The sequence below is a fragment of the Pongo pygmaeus genome, chromosome 2 (assembly GCF_028885625.2).
Source record: "Pongo pygmaeus isolate AG05252 chromosome 2, NHGRI_mPonPyg2-v2.0_pri, whole genome shotgun sequence".
In the NCBI taxonomy this organism is placed as follows: Eukaryota; Metazoa; Chordata; class Mammalia; order Primates; family Hominidae; genus Pongo; species Pongo pygmaeus.
This window is the reverse complement of record NC_085930.1, coordinates 179,317,792-179,337,803: the sequence shown is the minus strand read 5'-3', so window position 1 is coordinate 179,337,803 and position 20,012 is coordinate 179,317,792. Positions and strand designations below refer to the sequence as shown.

At 40.3% G+C, this 20,012-nt stretch overlaps 1 protein-coding gene across 12 annotated transcripts in view; it reads left to right on the top strand.

Moving 5' to 3' along the window:
• Nucleotides 1-404: 404 nt before the first annotated feature.
• Nucleotides 405-20,012, top strand: part of PHC3 (polyhomeotic homolog 3) — a 95,154-nt gene continuing 75,546 nt past the window's right edge. For 5 of the 12 annotated variants that reach the window (XR_010125786.1, XM_054483767.2, XM_063662413.1 and 2 more), the window contains exons 1-4: nt 445-487; nt 3,274-3,439; nt 9,196-9,351; nt 10,457-10,534. Coding sequence is in view for 11 of the 12 variants with exons in the window: in XM_054483767.2 (XP_054339742.1) it covers nt 474-487; nt 3,274-3,439; nt 9,196-9,351; nt 10,457-10,534 (414 nt within the window). In the remaining variant the exon portion in view is untranslated. Of the gene's footprint in view, nt 503-1,000; nt 1,241-3,273; nt 3,440-9,195; nt 9,352-10,456; nt 10,535-14,382; nt 14,839-20,012 lie in introns of those variants that run through there. The other 7 variants (XM_054483764.2, XM_054483763.2, XM_063662412.1 and 4 more) reach the window with 7 other exon arrangements.

Genomic DNA, 20,012 nt, shown 5'->3' with positions numbered 1-20,012 from the left:
TTGGTATATTTTAGATATTCTTCAAAATTATTATTATTATTATTATTATTGTTGGGCTTTTTTTTGGTAGAGTCAGGGTCTCACTTTGTTGTCAAGGCTGGTCCTGAACTCCTGGCTTCAAGAGATCCTCCTCAACCTCCCAAAGTGCTGGGATTACAGGTGAGCCACCGCGCCCATATTCTTCAAATTTTAAGTTTAACAATCTAAGATAACTTTTTATATCTTTATTACAGATACCTCCCCAAGAGGAAGACCTTGGACGAGAGAAAGCAAGGGGTTGGAGAGGAGACACTGGTTATCTTAGCGGGGGAAATCTGGTCACTTTCAGAGAGAGCAATTCCTGAGGTGGGCGGGGGCGATTGGAAGCTGAGGACCCCACGTGACCTCGGGCTCCGGGGGCTGAGCCGACCCCGCCTCTCCGCCCGCCGCCGGGGGGCGCATGCGCAGCCCATGTTAGTGATGGAGGAGAGAAGATGGCGGAAGCGGAGTGAGTGACTAGATGGTGACTGATGTCGTAACTAGGGGGGGCGAGTTGGGGCAGCGACACGTTCCCTCAGGGGAAAGCTCAGGGCTCTTTTGCGGGCAGTGTGGGGAAAGAGAGACTCGAGACCCGTCTTATCGCGGAGGAGCCTGCTAGGCCGGTGTCGGGGGGCGAAGACGAACTCTAGGGTGCAGTTACCCGCCAGGCAGGAGCGCCCCTTCCGCCGTCAGGTCCCGGATCTGCGCGGCCCTGCGCGCAGGGTCACCCTTGGGACCCCGGGAATTGGGGTTTTCCGGGGAACAAGCCCGGGTGGGCTCCTCAGGCGCTGTCATTCCTGCAAGTGGGCCCCGCGGGCAGCCTTGTTACGGCTGCCTGCGCAGGGGCCCGCGGAGGCTGGGTAGGGCAGGGCGGGCACTGCCAGGCCTCCTTTGCCTTCCTCTCCTTCCCGCCCCGGCGCCACCCCACTCCTCCTCAGCCGGAGAATCCAACACGCGGGGCTGCCCGCCGCCCTCGTGCGGGAGGCGTGCAGGAGGTGTCCTGGCGTGGGCCTGAGAGCGGCGGGGGCTGCTTGCAGGTCTGGTGAGGCTGAAAACACCCTGAAAGAAAGGTCTTTCCCTCGAGTCTCTGGCTGCAGCGTTGCTGCCTCACACGCGGGCCACATTCTTGTGTGTCGGTGTGACGGTATGTTTAACGACTCCAGAACTTACTGTTTCCTGGGTAGGCCTCTTGTGCACCAGAACTGCTGGCTGTATTTTGCAGGTATTAGTATGCCTAGACGGTGGAGTTACCAAAATTGTTCTTTTGTGCCAGGCCTCGAAATGCAGTGCGATGGTTTGGCCAGTTCCGCTCAACCGATGTTTAGACTTATGCCTAGAATTTGGATTCTCTGTGACCATTTTTGGTTAGGAGTTAGAACTGTTTACCATACTGTTTGGATTGGAGGGCATAGTTGAGCAGATTAACACTTTTAAAAAACCAGAACTTAAGCTGGCCTTTTGCATGTCACTGGTGCACGATACGGTAGTAGAATGACTGGCAGCAGTTTGGTGAAAAGTTTACCTTACCTACCACTAACACTGTATAATGTTGAACAGTTACCATATGATGCTGTGATTTGATTGGAAGACAGTTTGGGGAAAAAAAAAAACCCAAAAAAACAGAAGCATAAAAATGTATGAATTATTTGCTAATCCAAAAAGTAAGTGAGGAGTCAGCTTTCTTCCTGACGGTTTTTCTTTCACTTTTCCTCTTATTTTCTTTTTCTTTCTTTGTGACAGCGTCTCTCACTCTATCTCCCAGGCTGGAGTGCAGTGGCACAATCATAGCTCACTGCAGCCTGGACCTCCTGGGCTCAAGCGATTTTCCCACCTTAGCCTTTCAAGTTGCTGGGACCACAGGCCTGTGCCACCAGGCCTGGCTAATTTTTTATTTTTCATTTGTAGAGACAGGGTTTCCCTATGTTGCCCAGGCTGGCTTTGAACTCCTAAGCTCAAGCAATCCTCCCCCAAAGTGGTAGGATGACAGGTGTGAACCGCCACTCAAGGCCCCCAATTTTCCTTTTTTTTTTTTTTGTCCGTTTTTTTTTTTACATTTGGTTCCTCAGAGAATGTAAATACTGTTTACATACGTAATATAGAACAAAGAAAATTTGTACTTAAAAAAGCAGCGCTATGGGAATAGTGTATGTGTACCAATTAGTGCCAAATTCATTTGTTTTTTCGTGGAATAGAAAGTCTTCTTGTTACATTTTTGTCAGTGCTGCTAATGTGGGGTGGGTGGGATTTAGTTTCTCAGAAGAAAAGACCAATAAGAAAAGGGAGATAAAACCAGTATAATCTCTTGTGTGCTTTTCACCTTCGAGGTACATTTCTGACCCGACAAAAACTACTGCTGTTCTGGTTTCTAACAATATGGAGGTCCTTAGAATTGACTTAAAATGTTTGAATTTATTCAAATACAGATTCTGTATTTAGTGGAATTTTGTACCACAACAAGTAAGATTATAGTATTGGAGGGAAGAGATCGGAAAGTCTGGTATAAAAGTGTACTTTACTGTCCATACATGAGGAAGTGACATAATTTATGTTTTCAAAATCTGGAGTAATTCTTTGTGAAAAAGATTTTGTAAGGGTATGGGAAGTTGCTGTTTGCTTCTTCTCTGTGTTCTCACAGCAATCTGCTAATAAGTATAACTCAGCTATTAGAAGTAGTAAGGACAGCGTTGTAGACTGATTAGGGGAAAAGCCAGTGTGAGTTAAAAAAATTACTTTTTAACATTTTTAAAAAAGAACATTTTTTAAGCAAAGTTTATATGGTAAACTAAACTAAGCTGGTGAACATGAGTCCTTAGGCATTCTGTTCTAATATATAGGTAAGAATGACTTTAGTTTGTAATTAGTGTGGTCAAAAGAATGTAAAGAAATGTTTTAAAATACTCTGATACTGCTTAAATTTTTATTTTCCTAGGTAGTTTAGTATGCTCTCATTACCTGTTTTGGTTTAAAAAAAAATCTTTCGGTAATGCAAAGATAAACTTTTGGCTATGCGTTATCTGGGTTACATATTCTGAATCATTTGAATTCAAATGTAGTAGGTATTAACTATTAAATATGCTCCATATATGTGAAGTATTTTTCCGTTCTAAGTGCTTATAGTGACTGTGTGTTGGCTGTCTTTTATGAGAGCCTTCCTAGCAGTTTAGATTACTGCTGATTATTTCTTTGGAATGAATATTCTTTAAAGCTCGTAAGATAATGCTTTTACCAATACAAACCCTTTGTGTGACCTGCCAGATTTAAGGACCATAGTACAGCTATGGATACTGAACCAAACCCGGGAACATCTTCTGTGTCAACAACAACCAGCAGTACCACCACCACCACCATCACCACTTCCTCCTCTCGAATGCAGCAGCCACAGATCTCTGTCTACAGTGGTTCAGACCGACATGCTGTACAGGTATTTCAGCTGTAGTGATGGGTAGTCTAAGACTTAAGATGTCATATTACTTTTTGCTTAAGCCGGATTTATATATTGTTTCATATTCTCAAATGTACAGTTAGAATTACTAATGTTTGAATCAACTGTCTCAATCCATTTTGTGTTGCTACTAGCAGAATACCAAGACTGGGTAATTGTAAAAAAAAGAAACTTACTTCTCACATTTCTGGAAGCTGGGAAGTCCAATATGAAGGAGCTGGCGTCTCACGAGGGCCCTCTTATTGCCTCATTCCATGGTGGAAGACTAGAGAGCAAGATATCAAATTTGCAGCCTCAAGCCCTTTTAAAATCTCCTTTAGTCTATTCATGTGGGCGGAGTCCTTATGGCGTAATCACCCTTCAGGGGTCCCACCTCTTAACACTGTTGCATTGGAGATTAAGTTTCCAACACATACTTAATTGGGGGACACATTCAACCACAGCAACAGCCAACAAAGTTAATTAATAATCATACTATTGGCCAGGCGTGGTGGCTCACGCCTGTAATCCCAACACTTTGGGAGACCAAGGCAGGGAGATAGCTTGAGCTTAGGAGTTGGAGACTGGCTGGGACAACATGTTGAAACCCCATCTCTACAAAAAATACAAAAATCAGCAGGGCATGGTGGCATGCGCCAGTGGTCCCAGCTACTCAGGAGGCTGAGGTGGGAGGATTGCTTGAGCCCAGGAGGTCGAGGCTGCAATGAGCTGTGATCGCACCACTGTACTCCAGTCTAGGTGACAGAGTGAGACCCTGTCTCAAGGAAAAAAAAAAAAAGGGCTGGGCGTGGTGGCTCACACCTCTAATCCCAGCGCTTTGGGAGACCAAGGCTGGTGGATCACTTGAGGTCAGGTGTTCGAGACTAGCCTGGTCAACATGGTGAAACCCCGTCTCTACTAAGAATACAAAAATTAGCCAGGCATGGTAGTGCATACCTGTAATCCCAGCTACTTGGGAGGCTGAGGCAGGAGAGTCACTTGAACCCTGGCGGCAGAGGTTGCAGTGAGCCAAGATTGCACCACTGCACTCCAGCCTGGGCAAAAAGAGTGAGACTCCATCTCAAAAAAAAAACAAAAAAAGAAAAAAAAAAAATTATATATATATATATATATATATATATGTATATAGTATTGAGAGGGCTTACATTTGTCAGTATGTAGTTTATAGGATTATGTGTAAAGAAAATTATAAGGGGAAAGTCTGTGGGTGCTGCTGCAGTGTGAAGGCATTCAACCTAGAGCCCCAACATGCAGAATGGCTGTAGGTTTATTTTATATTGGAACTCAAAATATAGACTTAGGGAGATCTGTTCTGGTGTGTAGATATGTTACGAAGTTTATTTTAAACCCAGGTGGCCTAAGAACCCTAAGCAGGAGGATCCATTCTAAATCCCTTAGGGGCAGAGGGGGAAGGGAATATTGAACTAGGAAGTCACTTGGTTGAGAAAGTAAAGTTTACTTAGTTAACATTTATGATAATGGAGGTTGGGGCAATATGGTATTATAAAAAGGGCATGGACCTTCCACTCTGTTATGCTTTGTTTGAATTCCATTTTCATTATCTTTAGGAGTTATATAGCCTTGGGTATGAGACATAATCCCCTTGAGCCTCAGAAAACTAAAATGAGGGTGAGACTACCTATTTCATTGATTACTCTGAGGATTAAATGAAGTATCTAGAACTGTATAAGGCACATTATAGGTTTCCAGTAGATAGTAATAGCTAATACTTATTGAATAATTGCTACGTGCCAAATATTTGATAAATATGTTATATGAATTATCTCCATTAATCATTACCAGCCCTCTATGAAGTAGCTATTATTATTATCTCTATTTTACTGATGGGAAAATAAATGCTTTAAATCAGCTAAATAACTTTCCCAAACTCACCTAGCTAGTTCTCAGACTTCAGCCTTTGTGCCGTTAACCACTCTGTGAATTCTTATTTTTTCTATTATACCTGCTTTCTTCCGGGAGAATCCTTATAATTGCATCTACCCTGAAAATAACTGCTTGCAATATAGTCCTTCCTCTCCTCCATTTTTCCATGGTGGATACCCCAGTATAATGTCTATTTAACTGTCTTTGGTTTAGGATTTAGTTTTCCCAAGTCACTGTGGAGTGGAACCAGCCAGTTCACCAGAAATTCAAACTTGAATGCAGAGTGAGGTTTTAATGTTTTTTACCTTTCTCTGAGGTAAGGGATATAGGGAAAAGGATTTAGATCTTTTTTTTTTTTTTTGAGACGGAGTCTCGCTCTATTGCCCAGGCTGGAGCGCGGTGGCGTGATCTAGGCTCACTGCAGCCTCTGCCTCCCAGGTTCAAGCGATTCTCCTGCTTCAGCCTCTGGAACAGCTGGGACTACATACAGGCATGTGCCAGTAGGTCCAGCTAATTTTTGTATTTTTAGTAGAGATGGGGTTTCACCATATTGGCCAGGCTGGTCTCAAACTCCTGACCTTGTGATCCACCTGCCTTGGCCTCCCAAAGTGCTAGGATCACAGGCGTGACCGGGTTTTTTTTTTTTTTTTGAGACTGAGTCTCGCCCTGTAGCCCACACTGGAGTGCAGTGGCGCGATCTTGGCTCACTGCAACCTCCTCCCTGGTCCAAGCGATTCTCCTGCCTCAGCCTCCCGAGTAGCTGGGACTACAGGCACGTGCCACCACGCCCAGCTAATTTTTTGTATTTTTAGTAGAGATGAGGTTTCACCACGTTAGCCAGGATGGTCTCAATCTCCTGAGCTTGTAATCCGCCCACCTTGGCCTCCCAAAGTGCTGGGATTATAGGCGTGAGCCACTGTGCCTGGCCCCCTTTTTTTTTTTCTTCTCTCCCTCTCTCTTGCCTAGGCTGGAGTCCAGTGGCATGATCACAACTCACGACCCTCTGGGCTCAAGTGATCCTCCTGCTTCAGCCTCCTGAGTACAGGCACATGCGACTACAGGCACATGCGACTATACTTGGCTAATTTTTTTATTTTGTAGAGACAGGATCTTACTATGTTGCCCAGGCTGGTCTTTACCTTCTGGATTTAAGCTATCTTCCTGCCTTAGCCTCCCAAAGTGCTGGGATGAGCCACCACGCCTGACTGATAATGTGATCGCTTAATATACCATTTTGCCCTCTAGTTTTCAGTTAAGCTGCATATATTAATAAAAAATTAATAGATATGTAGATGTGGATATATCTCATAAATAGCACTAACTCTGGTTCTTATGAGAGCATAGAATTGCTTCTCCCAAAATGCAATCAAATCAATATTTATTGAACTACCTAAGTAATTCTTTAATCTTCCAGCTTGCTTTTTCTGTCCTGGGAATTCTCTTCACCCTCCTTGGGTGAATAAGGATTTATAATAAATAAGAACAATTTGCTGTATCTGTAACTTTTATTTACTCATTGCTGTAAGTAATTGAATAGTAGTGAAAGACTGTGCTGACAACAGAAAAAATTAGTATACTCTGACAAAAGTATGTGTCAAATAGATTTGATTTTAGAATTTTTTTCCATATACAGTCCAGTGATTTAGAATTTTGTTATGGAATTAGAAGAACAAATAGAGATTGATCTGACTAAAAAAGGTATATTGTTATAATTCTGAATCACTTAATGCTGGCCTGTAGTCCCCTGCAGGTAGGGGTCAAAAGCTCCCATTGATTTGTGACAGAAATTTGTATCAGGCATAGTAGTCTATAGTTGGAGAGATGAGATATTAACACATGAAAATAAACAATAACACACAGAAATATGCTTTCTTGAAGTTTAGATAGAAGGATTCATGGCATTATGGTTCAAGATGTCCTGAGAGACCCTCAAGCTATAGGAAGCTATAGGATCATGGCACTGTTACTCCCTTAGCTCTTTGAAAACTCTGGTTTGATGGTGCGATTAGGATTCTGTGCTGTTTCAGAGTCACAGTGAGCACAATGTGACTTTTGGATTTGGTTGTATAGGATTGACTTATTCTGACTTAACCTTTTGGAGAAGTGTAGGAATTTTCTCTGATTTTAGTAGAGTACTTGACTTTTCTATATTTATTTATGAAGTTTCAGGCTCAGATTTTACATTTTACTAACAAATACTCACAGTAATTAACACTTTTTAAGGAATTTTTTTAAGTAAGAATAGTTTTATTCAATGTTGAAGCAAAACAAGGTATTTGACATTTAAAAATTTTTTGAATTATTGAGTAATTTTCTAAAGAAGAAATAGCTTTATAATTTTATTTTTAATTTTTATTTTATTATTATTATTTTTTTGAGATGGGGTCTTGCTCTGTCGTCTAGGCTGGAGTGCAGTGGCATGATCTCTGGTCACTGCAACCTCCACCTCCTGGGTTCAAGCAGTTCTCCCACCTGAGCCTCCTGAGTATCTGGGATTACAGGTGCATGCCACCATGCCTGGCCAATTTTTGTATTTTTAGTAGAGACAGGGTTTCACTATGTTGGCCAGGCTAGTCTTGAACTCCTGACCTCAGGTGATCTGCCTGCCTTGGCCTCCCAAAGTGGTGGGATCACAGGCATGAGCCAACCTGCCCAGCTGCTTTGTAATTTTATATGATTATTAATAATACCTACTCACTGTAAGATTTTCAGACATTTATAGAAAAGTATGAACTAGAAGCTAAAAATCACCTCTAATCTGGCTACCCATCAGTGGTCTTTGACAGTTTTCCTGTGGATTCTTTCAAATATTTTAATATAAAAATGGTATCTTACTCTATGTACTATTTTGTAACCCACTGATTTTCTTTTTGTTAGTAAATATAGATCGGTATCAGCAATGTACACTATAGTGGCCAGTAGTTACTTGTGGCTGTTTACATTAAAATTAAAATTAATTAAAATTCAATTTAAAATTAACTCAATTCTTTAGTTGCACTAGCCACATTTTAAGTGCTCAGTAGGCACATGTGACTAGTTGCTACTGTATAGGACAGCACTGATCTACATTACTATTTGTTATGGTTGCATGGTAAACGTATTTCTCTCCACACCCAAGCCCTGAATTCTACCAAGTTTTATCCGAAAACGTTATACCAACTTGAATTTTTACTAGCAGTATGGGAGTATTGGTTTCCCCAGGTAGTAGTAGTAGTCTTTTAAATCTTTATCCATCTGAAAGTTGGAAAATAGTATCTTGTTTTAATTTGTAAGTTTTTGACTACTGGTGAGATTGAAAATCTTTTGAAATGCTTAGTTGGCCTGGCCTGTCTTTTGTGAATTGTCCACTGGGTTGTTTTTTTTTTTTTTTTTTGAGATGGAGTCTTGCTTTGTCGCCCAGGCTGGAGTGCAGTGGCATGATCTCGGCTCACTGCAGCCTTTGCCTCACAGGTTCAAGCGGTTCTCCTGCCTCAGCCTCCCAACTAGCTGGGACTACAGGCATGTGCCACCATGCCTGGCTAATTTTTTGTGTTTTTAGTAGAGACGGGGTTTCACCATGTTAGCCAGGATGGTCTCGATCTCCTGACCTTGTGATCCGCCCACCTCGGCCTCCCAAAGTGCTAGAATTACAGGCTTGCGCCACCGCACCCGGCCCACTGGGTAGTTTTAATGTGTACAAGTTAGTGATTTCTAGTGATATGTAACTAGGAAAGAAATAATGTTAATAAGCTTGATGATATTATGTATTAAAGCAGTGAAATTTTAAATTGCCACTTTTTTATACTTTGATTTTCTGATTAAGGTAAAGGTTGAGATTATGGTTTGACATTGGTTCAATTGACTTATCACAGGTAATTCAACAGGCATTGCATCGGCCCCCCAGCTCAGCTGCTCAGTACCTTCAGCAAATGTATGCAGCCCAACAACAGCACTTGATGCTGCATACTGCAGCTCTTCAGCAGCAGCATTTAAGCAGCTCCCAGCTTCAGAGCCTTGCTGCCGTTCAGGTAAGACTAAAGTAAGAGTTTATGAGATCAAAGTTTCTGTTATCTGTAGGTAGTTACTGAAAATAAATGCATTGGGTATTATTTCAGAGTTCTCAGATGTCCTGTGGTTATTTTTCCCGGAGGAAATATATTAATAGGTTGCCAAATAGAAGTTAATTGAGAAAAAGGGGATTTTTTTTTATGTTACTCTGTTTCTAGCTTTTGTCTCAGTGCTTTTTATCCAGATTGGAGAAATGCTATGTTAGTTTATGTGTATAAAGTTCTAGGTACAACAGTGAGTACTTAGGCTTACATAAATTGTATTTTTACTAAAAATAAGATTTAAAAAATTATGTAAGTAATTATACTCATTAAAAAATCAAACAATATTAAGTTGTTTATAAGAGATAAGGTAAAGCTATTCCTTTTCCCTGCCTACCACTGTTTCCCATTCTTCAAAGGTGGCCACAGTAACAATGTAATACATATTTCTCCAGAAATTTTCTATACAAAGATATGTATATCCATCTTTCTAAAATCCAATCATATTATTCCTACTGATAACAGGATTTCATTATTAAATGCTTATTTTTAAAAAAGATTTTCGTTATTATTATACTATTTAATAAAGCTGTGTAAGATTTAATCTTAAATCCCCTCACCAGAGGAGGATCTCAGTTGACTGAATCTGAAAAAGGTTTATTTCTATTACCAACAGATTCTCAGCTGTCGCTTCTTCTTAGTAGTGTAATTTTAAATAACATGTTTGTGATAGAAGTTAGGAAACTGAAACCCACTCACTGGCTCTTGCTGTAGCTCTAATTTCTTTTTCATAACTCTGGAGTAGTGATTCCACTTTAAAGATGACAGAGACCCATAAAGTGAAACTGACAATAAAGTAGCTAATAAAGTAAGATTAGTCTTTGGATCCCCTGTTTTCACCATTCAGCTTTTTCTTATTTAAAAAATCTGTTTAACCAAAGCTTAAGCCATGTTGACTATAAAATTGGTTGTTTCATACATAGGCCTTTTGACATTTATGGTTGTGGTTTTGTGTTATCATGGTACCAGAAAGTTCTTAACTTCAGGTTTTTACCAACATATTCTAAAAGTGTTACTATTTTAGGCAAGTTTGTCCAGTGGAAGACCATCTACATCTCCCACAGGAAGTGTTACACAGCAGTCAAGTATGTCCCAAACGTCTGTAAGTCCCTAAATTTTTTTTTCTTGGATTTAAAATTTTAAAGAATTGTTTTCCAAAAGTAAACTTGTTATTTATGAAGCTGTTGTTATAATTTGTTGCATGCTGTTTAAAGTAACAATTGCCCAGAAATAGGAATGATAAAATTCAAGAATTCAGAACTAATGTTAAACTTATGAAAATCTGAGTCTTAAAAAAATCTTTTTGTATTATTTCTTGTATATCCTTTTGCACTGAACATGTTCAGATCTTATGTGGTTTCAGTTTTCTGTGTGTATTGAAAGCCTAAAATATATAATGCAGGGATATTGGCCATGAATTTACTGTGATATACAATAGTATGTCATGTCCTTGATAGACATCTAAGAATTTCTAACTTTGTGCAGTTCACATTCTAGAAATTATACTTTCAGCTTACATGAGTTATTTGGGTTCAATTTGCAAGTATCCATTCAAGATAGGGTAATTTATTTTGAGAAAGGAGTAAAAGAAAGCTGATTTGCTATATTGCACATATATATTGGGAAATTGTGCCAAGTTCCCCAGGTAAAATAAATTTATGGGCGTGGTAATACTTGTTTAGCTTTTAATTTTGGTATAATTTTAAACTGCAATAATAAAAAAAAATTTCTGTATCTACTCTACTCAGATTAATCAGTTATTGCATATTGCCCCATTACTTTATCATTCATTCTTTTCCACTACATGTATACATATTTTTTTTCTGAGTCATTTGTAAGTTGAGATATGTTCCTTTATTCCTAAATACTTTGATGTGTATTTCCTAAGAACAAGGCTATTGTTTTTTGAAGCCACAGAAAAATTACTAAATTCAGAAAATATAACATTAATACAGTGCAGTTCATATTAACATTTCATCATTTGTCTCAGGTTTCCCAACCTTATCACTATGGACATTATGAGCCAGATAATTCTTTGTTGTCAGGGGCTAGCATGTACATTATAGGATGTTTAGCAGCATCCCTGGCTACTAGACACCGGCAGCTTGTGGTCTTTCTCCTTCCTCTAGTGTGACAACTAAAGGTGTCTCCTGGTGGGGGGCAAATTGCCTCTAGTTGAGAACCTAATAATGTCCTTTCTAGATATTTTTTCCTGGTCCGGAATGGTAATACTTTGATACTTCATAAAAATGGCTCCAATACAATATAGTTTGTAGGTTGTTAAGGAATTGAAGGTTAAGGAATTGTGCTCTATTTCTTCAGCTAAGGGTATGGTCTTTGCTAACTACATGCTGTGGTCAGCATATAGCTGTGGTTTTTTTTGTTTTTTGTTTTTTGTTTTTTTTTTTTTGGCATGGGAATGTCCTGGAGTATGAACAAGATTAGTTTAAAAAGTTCCCTATGACTTGAAAATGTTAGATTAAATGAAAAAGTTAAGTAATGTAACCTAGCTCTAAGCATTAATACTGGAGTTTTTGTCATTGACATCAGATGTCTTTAATACAATGGTAGTTAAGGAAAGGAGTGGTAAATATTTTGTGGGCTACTGAAGGAAATTATATAGACAAATTCTTTATTCTGTGAAATACTGGAATAACAATAGGATGTATTTGTTATTTTGAATTTTTTTCCTTCATGTTATTAAAAGGTATCTTTTTAAACTGTTTTCTTTCATTATGGCTTTATGTATGTGACATTCACAGAAGTTAGAATTCTAGTGATTGTGCTTATATATATGACATTGTTAACGTTACTTGTCATAAACCAGCAGCATTGTACCGTGAAGTATGCCAAAAGCTGTAAATGGCTGGTGGGGGAAGATAAGTAAGTAGGAAGAACAGATTCCCAGTAAAATAAAGGAATAATACATTACATTTGCTTTATTTACTATCCTTTGTGGGCTTCTGCTCAAGTAATTTGACTAGCAGTAAAAATTTTAATGCCCAAGGTAACTTAGTAAATCTAGGTCAATATCCAAAAACGGGGTGGAGTGTGGTAACAAATCTCTTAAGTAGTGATGATAATGAGCCGTCAGGTAACAGACTAGTAGTTTTCAGAGTTTTCAGTATTTTGAGTTAGGTTTCCAGATAACAGTGAAGCCGAAAGGGTCCATTCTCCAGAAGAAAAAACGGCTGTCAGGTAACCAGCTAGGTAGTTGGGGCTTAGAGTAGAAGTGGGATACCGATGGGGAAATGGAATATTATTTTAAAAATCAAGTCCAAAGCCCAGTCATACCACCTGGGGGAACTGTGTACCTACTGATTGATTATTCCTAATATGAAAACCCGAAATGCTCTAAAATCTGAAATTTTTGCACACCAACATGACATTCAAAGGAGGAGTGTTCATTGGAACATTTTGGATTTTGGATTTTTAGATTTGGCATGCTAAACCAGTTTGTATCTTTCCAAAATCTGAAAAAAAAAAAAAAATCCAAAACACTTCTGGTCCCAAGGATTTCATATAACAGATACTCCATCTATATGTGGTTTAGAGAGTAGACTCTTGTTAATTGAATGTATAGGTAACTAGTGGGTACCTGCATTCTTTTCTTTTCTCTAATTAGAATCATGACTAATTCTACACTATTGTCAGTAGTGGAGTGGTGATTTTTTTTTTTTTTTTTTTGTTTAGACGGAGTCTTGCTCTGTCTCCCAGGTTGGAGTGCAGTGGTGTGATCTCGGCTCACTGCAAGCTCCGCCTCCCAAGTTCACGCCATTCTCCTGCATCAGCCTCCTGAGTAGCTGGGACTACAGGCACCCGCCACCGCACCTTGCTAATTTTTTAGAGATGAGGTTTCACCGTGTTAGCCATGATGGTCTCGATCTCTTGACCTTGTGATCCGCCCGCCTCGGCCTCCCAAAGTGCTGGGATTACAGGCGTGAACCACCGCGCCCGGCCATGGAGTGGTGATTTTATGATTGTTTGGCTCTAAAACTAATTCGGACTGAGCCTTTAGGTTTATGTCTTTAGTATTTCAACTTAAATGGGGCAAAGATTTAGTTAAATTTTAAAATGGAAGTTAAACCAACTAAAAATTCTACTGCTGCAAAAAAACGGCATAAGCAAAATGAAAACAACAAAATGGGAGAAAATATGTTTGCATAAGTGGGTAATATTTCTTTTCTTTTTTTACTTTAATTTTTTTTTCAAAAGGGAAGACAGGGAGAATTTTAGCCTCCCTTTCCCTTTCCCTTTGCCTTTGACTTTGCCTTTCCCTTCCCTTTCCTTTCCTTCAACAGAGTCTTCTTCTGAGGTTGGAGTGCAGTGGCACGATCATAACTCACTACCGCCTCAATCTCCCAGGCTCAAGTGATCCTCCTACCTCAGACTGCTGAGTAGCTGGGACTACAGGCGCACACCACTACACCTGGCTCATTTTTAAAATTTTTACTAGAGTTGAGGTCTCGCTGTGTTCCCCAGGCAGACTGGTCTCGAACTCCTGAGCTCAAGTGATCCTCCAACCGCAGGTCGCAAAGTGCTGGGATTATGTGGTATAAGCATGAGCCACTACACCTGGCTGATAATATTTCTAAAATACTGAAGACTCATATTAGTAAGATAAACAGTGAGAATTCACAGAAGTTCTTAGTTGGTAATTTTTAAAACAAAGACTTTTTTTTCTTTTTTTTTTTTTTTTGAGATGGAGGCTTGCTCTGTCGCCTAGGCTGGAGTGCAGTGGTGTGATCTTGGCTCATTGCAACCTCCGCCTCTTGGGTTCAAGCGATTCTCCTGCCTCAGCCTCCCAAGCAGCTGGGACTACAGGCATACGCCACCATGCCTGGCTAATTTTTGTATTTTAAGCAGAGATGGGGTTTTGTCATGTTGGCCAGGCTGTTCTCGAACTCCTGACCTGAAGTGATCTGCCCACCTCGGCCTCCCAAAGTGCTGGGATTACAAGCGTGAACTACTGCGCCTGGCTATGTTTTGACTTTTAAACACATGAAAATATATTTAACATATCAATAATAAATGTATGTAAAAAGGCTGGGCATGTTGGCTCATGCCTATAATCCCAACACTTTGGGAGCCCAAGGCATGCGAATGAAACCCCATCCCTACAAGCAAAATACAACAACAAAAAGTTAGCCGGATGTGGTAGCAAGCGCCTGTAGTTCCAACTACTTTGGAGGCTGAGGTGGGAGGCTTGCTTGAGTCCAGGAGGTCAAGGCTGCCGTGAGCTGAGATCACACCGCTGCACTCCAGCCTGGGTGACAGAGCAAAACCCTGTCTAAAAAAATAGAAATATATGTACAAATAACAATGAAGTACTGTTTTCATCTGTCAAGAGTAGAAAACAAGGAAAAACATTTACACAATACCTATTGTTGGCAAGAATGTGAAAAAGTAGGTATACACTATTAGTGGTAATATATATTGGTGCAACTCTTCTTTTGGAGGGTTATTTGGCAGTGTGTGTTACACTTTAAAACGTACATGCCCCTGCTGAGAATGGTGGCTCATGCTTGTAATCCTAGTGCTTTGGGAGGCTGAGGTGGGGGGATCACTTGAGTCTAGCAGTTTGAGACCAGCCTGGCAACGTAGACCCATCTAATAAAAAGAAATTAGCCAGGTGTGGTGGTGTGTGCCTGCAGTCCCAGCTGTTCAAGAGGCTGAGGCAGGAGAATTGCTTGAGCCTAGGAGTTTGAGGCTACAGTGAGCTATAATTGTGCCACTGCACTCTAGCCTGCGCAACAGTAGGAGGCCCTGTTTCAAAAAAAGCCAAAATAATCTGTGCGTACCCTTTCATATAGCACTGTCACTTTTAGTGACATAATTAAAAATGACCTAGATAATTATGCCCATATGCATGATGTATAATAGTGAAAAATTATAAATAATATAAATGCCCATTAATGGAGGATTAGTTAAATAAATGATAGTTAATTCCTACAGTAGAATACTATAGCTACTAAAAAATGCTGTATATGTGTCTACAGAGAGACTTGGATTTTCATTATGTATGGAGTGTAAAAAGCAAGAATATATTGTGTAAGCTTGTTTAACTTATTTATTTTGGTTATTCTATTTGCAGTCTAAAATTATTATTTGGGGCCAGACGCAGTGGCTCATGCCTGTAATCCTAGCATTTTGGGAGGCTGAGGCAGGCAGATCACTTGAGGTCAGGAGTTTGAGACCAGCCTGGCCAACATGGTGAAACCCCATCTCTATTAAAAATCAAAAATAAGCCTTCCATGGTGGCATGTGCCTATAATTCCAGCTACTTGGGAAGCTGAGGCAGGAGAATTGCTTGAACCCAGGAGGCGGAGGTTGCAATGAGCTGAGATCACACCACTGCACTCCATCCTGGGCAGTAGAGCAAGACTCCATCTCAAAAAATAAAAATAAATAAAATTATTATTTGGTGGTTCTTTATATATTCTGTTTATTTGGGGAGACTTTTTTTTTTTTTAATTTGTTTTAGGTATGCTCACTGTTGCTTATTTGAACCATTTTAAGAGATGGGTCTCACTGTGTTGTCCAGTTCGGCCTCCAACACTTGGGCTCAAGTGATCCTCCTGTCTTGGCTTTCTAAGTAGCTGGAACTACAGGTGCATGCTACTGGGCCTGACTTCTTTGAAGCATTTTTATGATGGCTACTTTGTCATGTAATTCTTTTTTGTTTGTTTGTTTGTTTTGAGACAAGGTCTCGCTCTGTCACCCAGGCTGGAGTACAGTGGCATGATCTTGGCTCACTGCAACCTCCACCTCCTGGGTTCAAGCAGTTCTCATGCCTCACCCTCCCAAGTAGCTGGAATTACGGGCGTTTACCACCATGCCCGGCTAATTTTTGTATTTTTAGTAGAGACGGGGTTTCTCCGTTTTGGCCAGGCCAGCCAGTCTTGAACTCCTGACCTCAAGGGATCCACCCGCCTCAGCCTCCCAAAGTGCTGGGATTACAGGCATGAGCCACTGTGCCCAGCCTTCATCATATAATTCTGATATCTTTGTTATCTGGGTGTTGGCTTCTATTGGTTGTCTTTTTCGTTCATTTTGAGGTTTTCCTGGTTCTGGATGTGATGAGTGATTTTTTATTGAACCTTGGATGTTTTTAGTATTATGTTGTGTGACTGGTGATCTCATTTGACCTTTTTATTTTGGCTGTTTCTCAAAGGGAGAGTGTGCTGCCTTAATGCAATATGAGGGTGCAAGTATGAGTCCCCATACGGCATGAAGTACAGGGGGTACAAGTACAGGTTCCCCATTTAGCCTCCATTGACACTTGGAGGGATGTTCCTCTTAATTGCTAAGCTGGGGTGGGAGTTCTGGCTCCTCACTAGGCTGCTACTGAAGCCTCTCTATCTAGAAGGAATAGGAGTACCTTTTACTCTTCCCACATGGTCTCCTCTGATACCACAGGGTGCATTGGGGTGCTGGTGGTGGTTTATTATCACCTGGCTAGTATGAAAGTCCGGTTCTCTATATGGCCTACTCTGACATGAACCTGTTGGAGGGGTTGAGGGAGTTGGAAAATCAAGTTCTTTGCAGACATGGGTGGGGCCACAGTTTTTTTCTGTAGTATTTGGTTGGAGTAGAGTAATTATTGTCTAAAAGTTTTCTGTGTTGCACGGCTGTCCCTTTGCTGGTCCTTTGGTTAAAAAGAGCAGGCTTTTGTTGGGGATTTTTGTTTGTGCCTGTGGTGTTTCTGGATTATTGAGTTCTTCATTTCCACCCTCCAAGTGTGGGTTATAAGAGGTAAAATGAAAATCCGGAGAATTCATTACCATGTTGTTTACTTGGTCCTGAGGTCTGTAGCCAGTCTTTGTATTTTTTCCTTTACCTTTTGGGGTCGTCTTAGGTTTATTTTATATGTAACATAAGAGTTTTTAGTTGTTCTTGGCAGGAGGAATAGGGAAAAGTATGTCTACTCCATTTTTTTGGAAGCAGAATTCTTGTCATTTAACTTATTTTTTAAAAGTTATTTGCGTGTATCCATTTGATTACGCAAGCAGAAGATCTGTAATGGGTGCACAACAAACTGTTATTAGTGGTCATCTCTGAGGAAGGAGGTTGAAGAGCTTTATTTTGTTAATTTTTATATTGTCTAAATAAAATTGAACAAACTGTTGTTGCCTAAGGAATAGATAACACAGATATATAGAGTAAAAGTGACTACCTCCCTTCAGTAGTCCCATTTTCTCTCACAAAGTTTTGTTTAAAGCTCTCCTGTATTTGTTTGTTTGTTGGTTTGTTTTTGTTAGGAGATACTATCTCACTCTGTTGCCCAGGCCGGAGTGCAGTGGCATGATCATAGCTCACTGCAGCCTCAAATTCTCAAGCAATTCTCCTGCCTCAGCCTACTGAGTAGTTGGGATTACGGGTGCATGCCTCCACACCCAGCTATTTTTGTTTGTTTTTTTATAGAGAAGGGGTCTCGCTGTGTTGCTCAGGCTGGTCTTTAACTCCTGGCCTCAAGCATCCTCCTGCCTTGGCCTCCCAAAATGCTGGGATTATAGGCGTGAGCCACTGTGCCTGGCCTGCTTTCCTATATTATTACTATGCCTGCCTGCCTGCCTTCTTGCCTGCCTGCCTTCCTTTTTTTTTTTTTTTGACAGAGTCTTGCACTGTTGCCCAGGCTGGAGTGCAGTAGCATGATCTCAGCTCACTGCAACCTCCACCTCCCAGATTCAAGAGATTCTCGTGCCTCAGCCTCCTGAATAGCTGGGATTACAGGCGCCCACCACCATGCCTGGCTAATTTTTGTATTTTTAGTAGAGACGGGGTTTCACCGTGTTGGCCAGGCTGGTCTTGAACTCCTGACCTCAGGTGATCGGCCTGCTTCGGCCTCCTGAAGTTCTGGGATTACAGGTGTGAGTCACCATGCCCGGCTGACTATGCATTTCTATACATAAATGTAAATGGGCTTTTAGTTAATTTTGTTTGTTTTCATGTGAGGGCAGTGCCATCACACACGTGCACACACACACACACACACACACACATTCTTTCTTTACTAAATATTTGGGAATTTTCAGATGGAAAGGATTATGTGGCTGAAAACTACAATCATAAGTCTGAGTGACTTAAGGGCTATGTATATATCATTCTCTTTCCTTGTTGCATTTTGGCCCTATAACTACATGAATCCCTGATATTTTGGCTTCAACTCACTGTACTATTCTATCAGAAAGGGAAAAAACTTTTTTTTTTTATGGCTTTCTAGTTATGATGCTAGACAAGATGAGCTTTTGAAGCCCAGTTTTATGACTTTGTTCATTCATGCATTCACTCATTCAGTCATCAAATATTTATCGAGCATTTAATATTTGCCAAATCCTCTTCTAGGTGCTGAGGATACAGTACCACAACAAACAAATCTCTTTCCTCATGGAGCTAGGGATAGACGAACATTAAACAAGTACATAGTATGTCAGATGATGGTAAGTGAAAGAGAAAAATAAAGCAAGGAAATAAAAAAATAAAGGAGAAAAATAAAGCAATGGGGGAATATGCCATTTTAATTAGGATGGTCAGGGAAAGCCTTGTTAATAGAGGTGGCCTTTTTAAGGATGGTGAGGAGGGCAGACATGCACAGGGAACAGAAAGGAGGACAGTGTGGCTGGAGTGGAATGAGAGAGTGGGAGTGTGGTTTAGAGATGACATCAGAGACGTAATTGTAATCCTAATTATGAGGAAATTATAAGACCTTTGGGTTTTAGTAAGTATGAGTTGGGAAGCTATTGGAGAGCTGTTCTGGTATGGAAGTGACATGATCTCAAATTGGTTTTTGAGAGTAGGTTCTAGGGGTCAAAGACAGAAGCATGGAGTTAAATGTTCGTGTAATAATTCAAATGGAGAGATATTGGCAGTTTGGATCATGATGGTGATATTAGAGGTGGTGAAAAATAGCCAGATTTTGAATTTTTTTTAACATTTAATTATAGAAATTTGGATATGTTTTGAAAGGAAAGCTAACACAAGATATGCTGATGCATTGAATAAAAGATGTGAGGAGTCAAGGATGACTCCATAGTATTTTGGCTCAAGCATCTGGAAAAATTGGGAGCTAAAGGAGGTATTGGAGAAGAAAATTAGGAGTTTGATTTTGGACATGTTAAACTTATAATGTGTATTAGACACCCACCTATAGTATTGAGTAGGCATTGGTTATGTGAGTTTGGAGTTCATGTGGGAGGTTTCATGATTAATGATGTCTCATGTGGCTCCTTCAACATTCATGTCACAAGAGTACTTGATGACTTCACTACTGTTCATGGTGTGATGAGAGAAAGTTGAGTAGAATGGAGGAGATGAGGGACTTGGGTTCTAATCTTAGATTCTGTGACTGACTGTTAATGTGACTTATGGCAAGTCATTTAACCTCCCTGCCTGCCAATTTTCTGTAAAATTAAATTGTCTAATTAAATGGTTTTAGTCTTTTCATCCAGATATCCTAGGATCTGTATCAAAGAGAAAGTTCAGGAAATGATGCTATGGACTGAATTATGTCCCCTATATTCATATGTTGAAGCCTAACTCGTGACTGTATTAGAGATAGGACCTTTAGGGATGTGATAGAA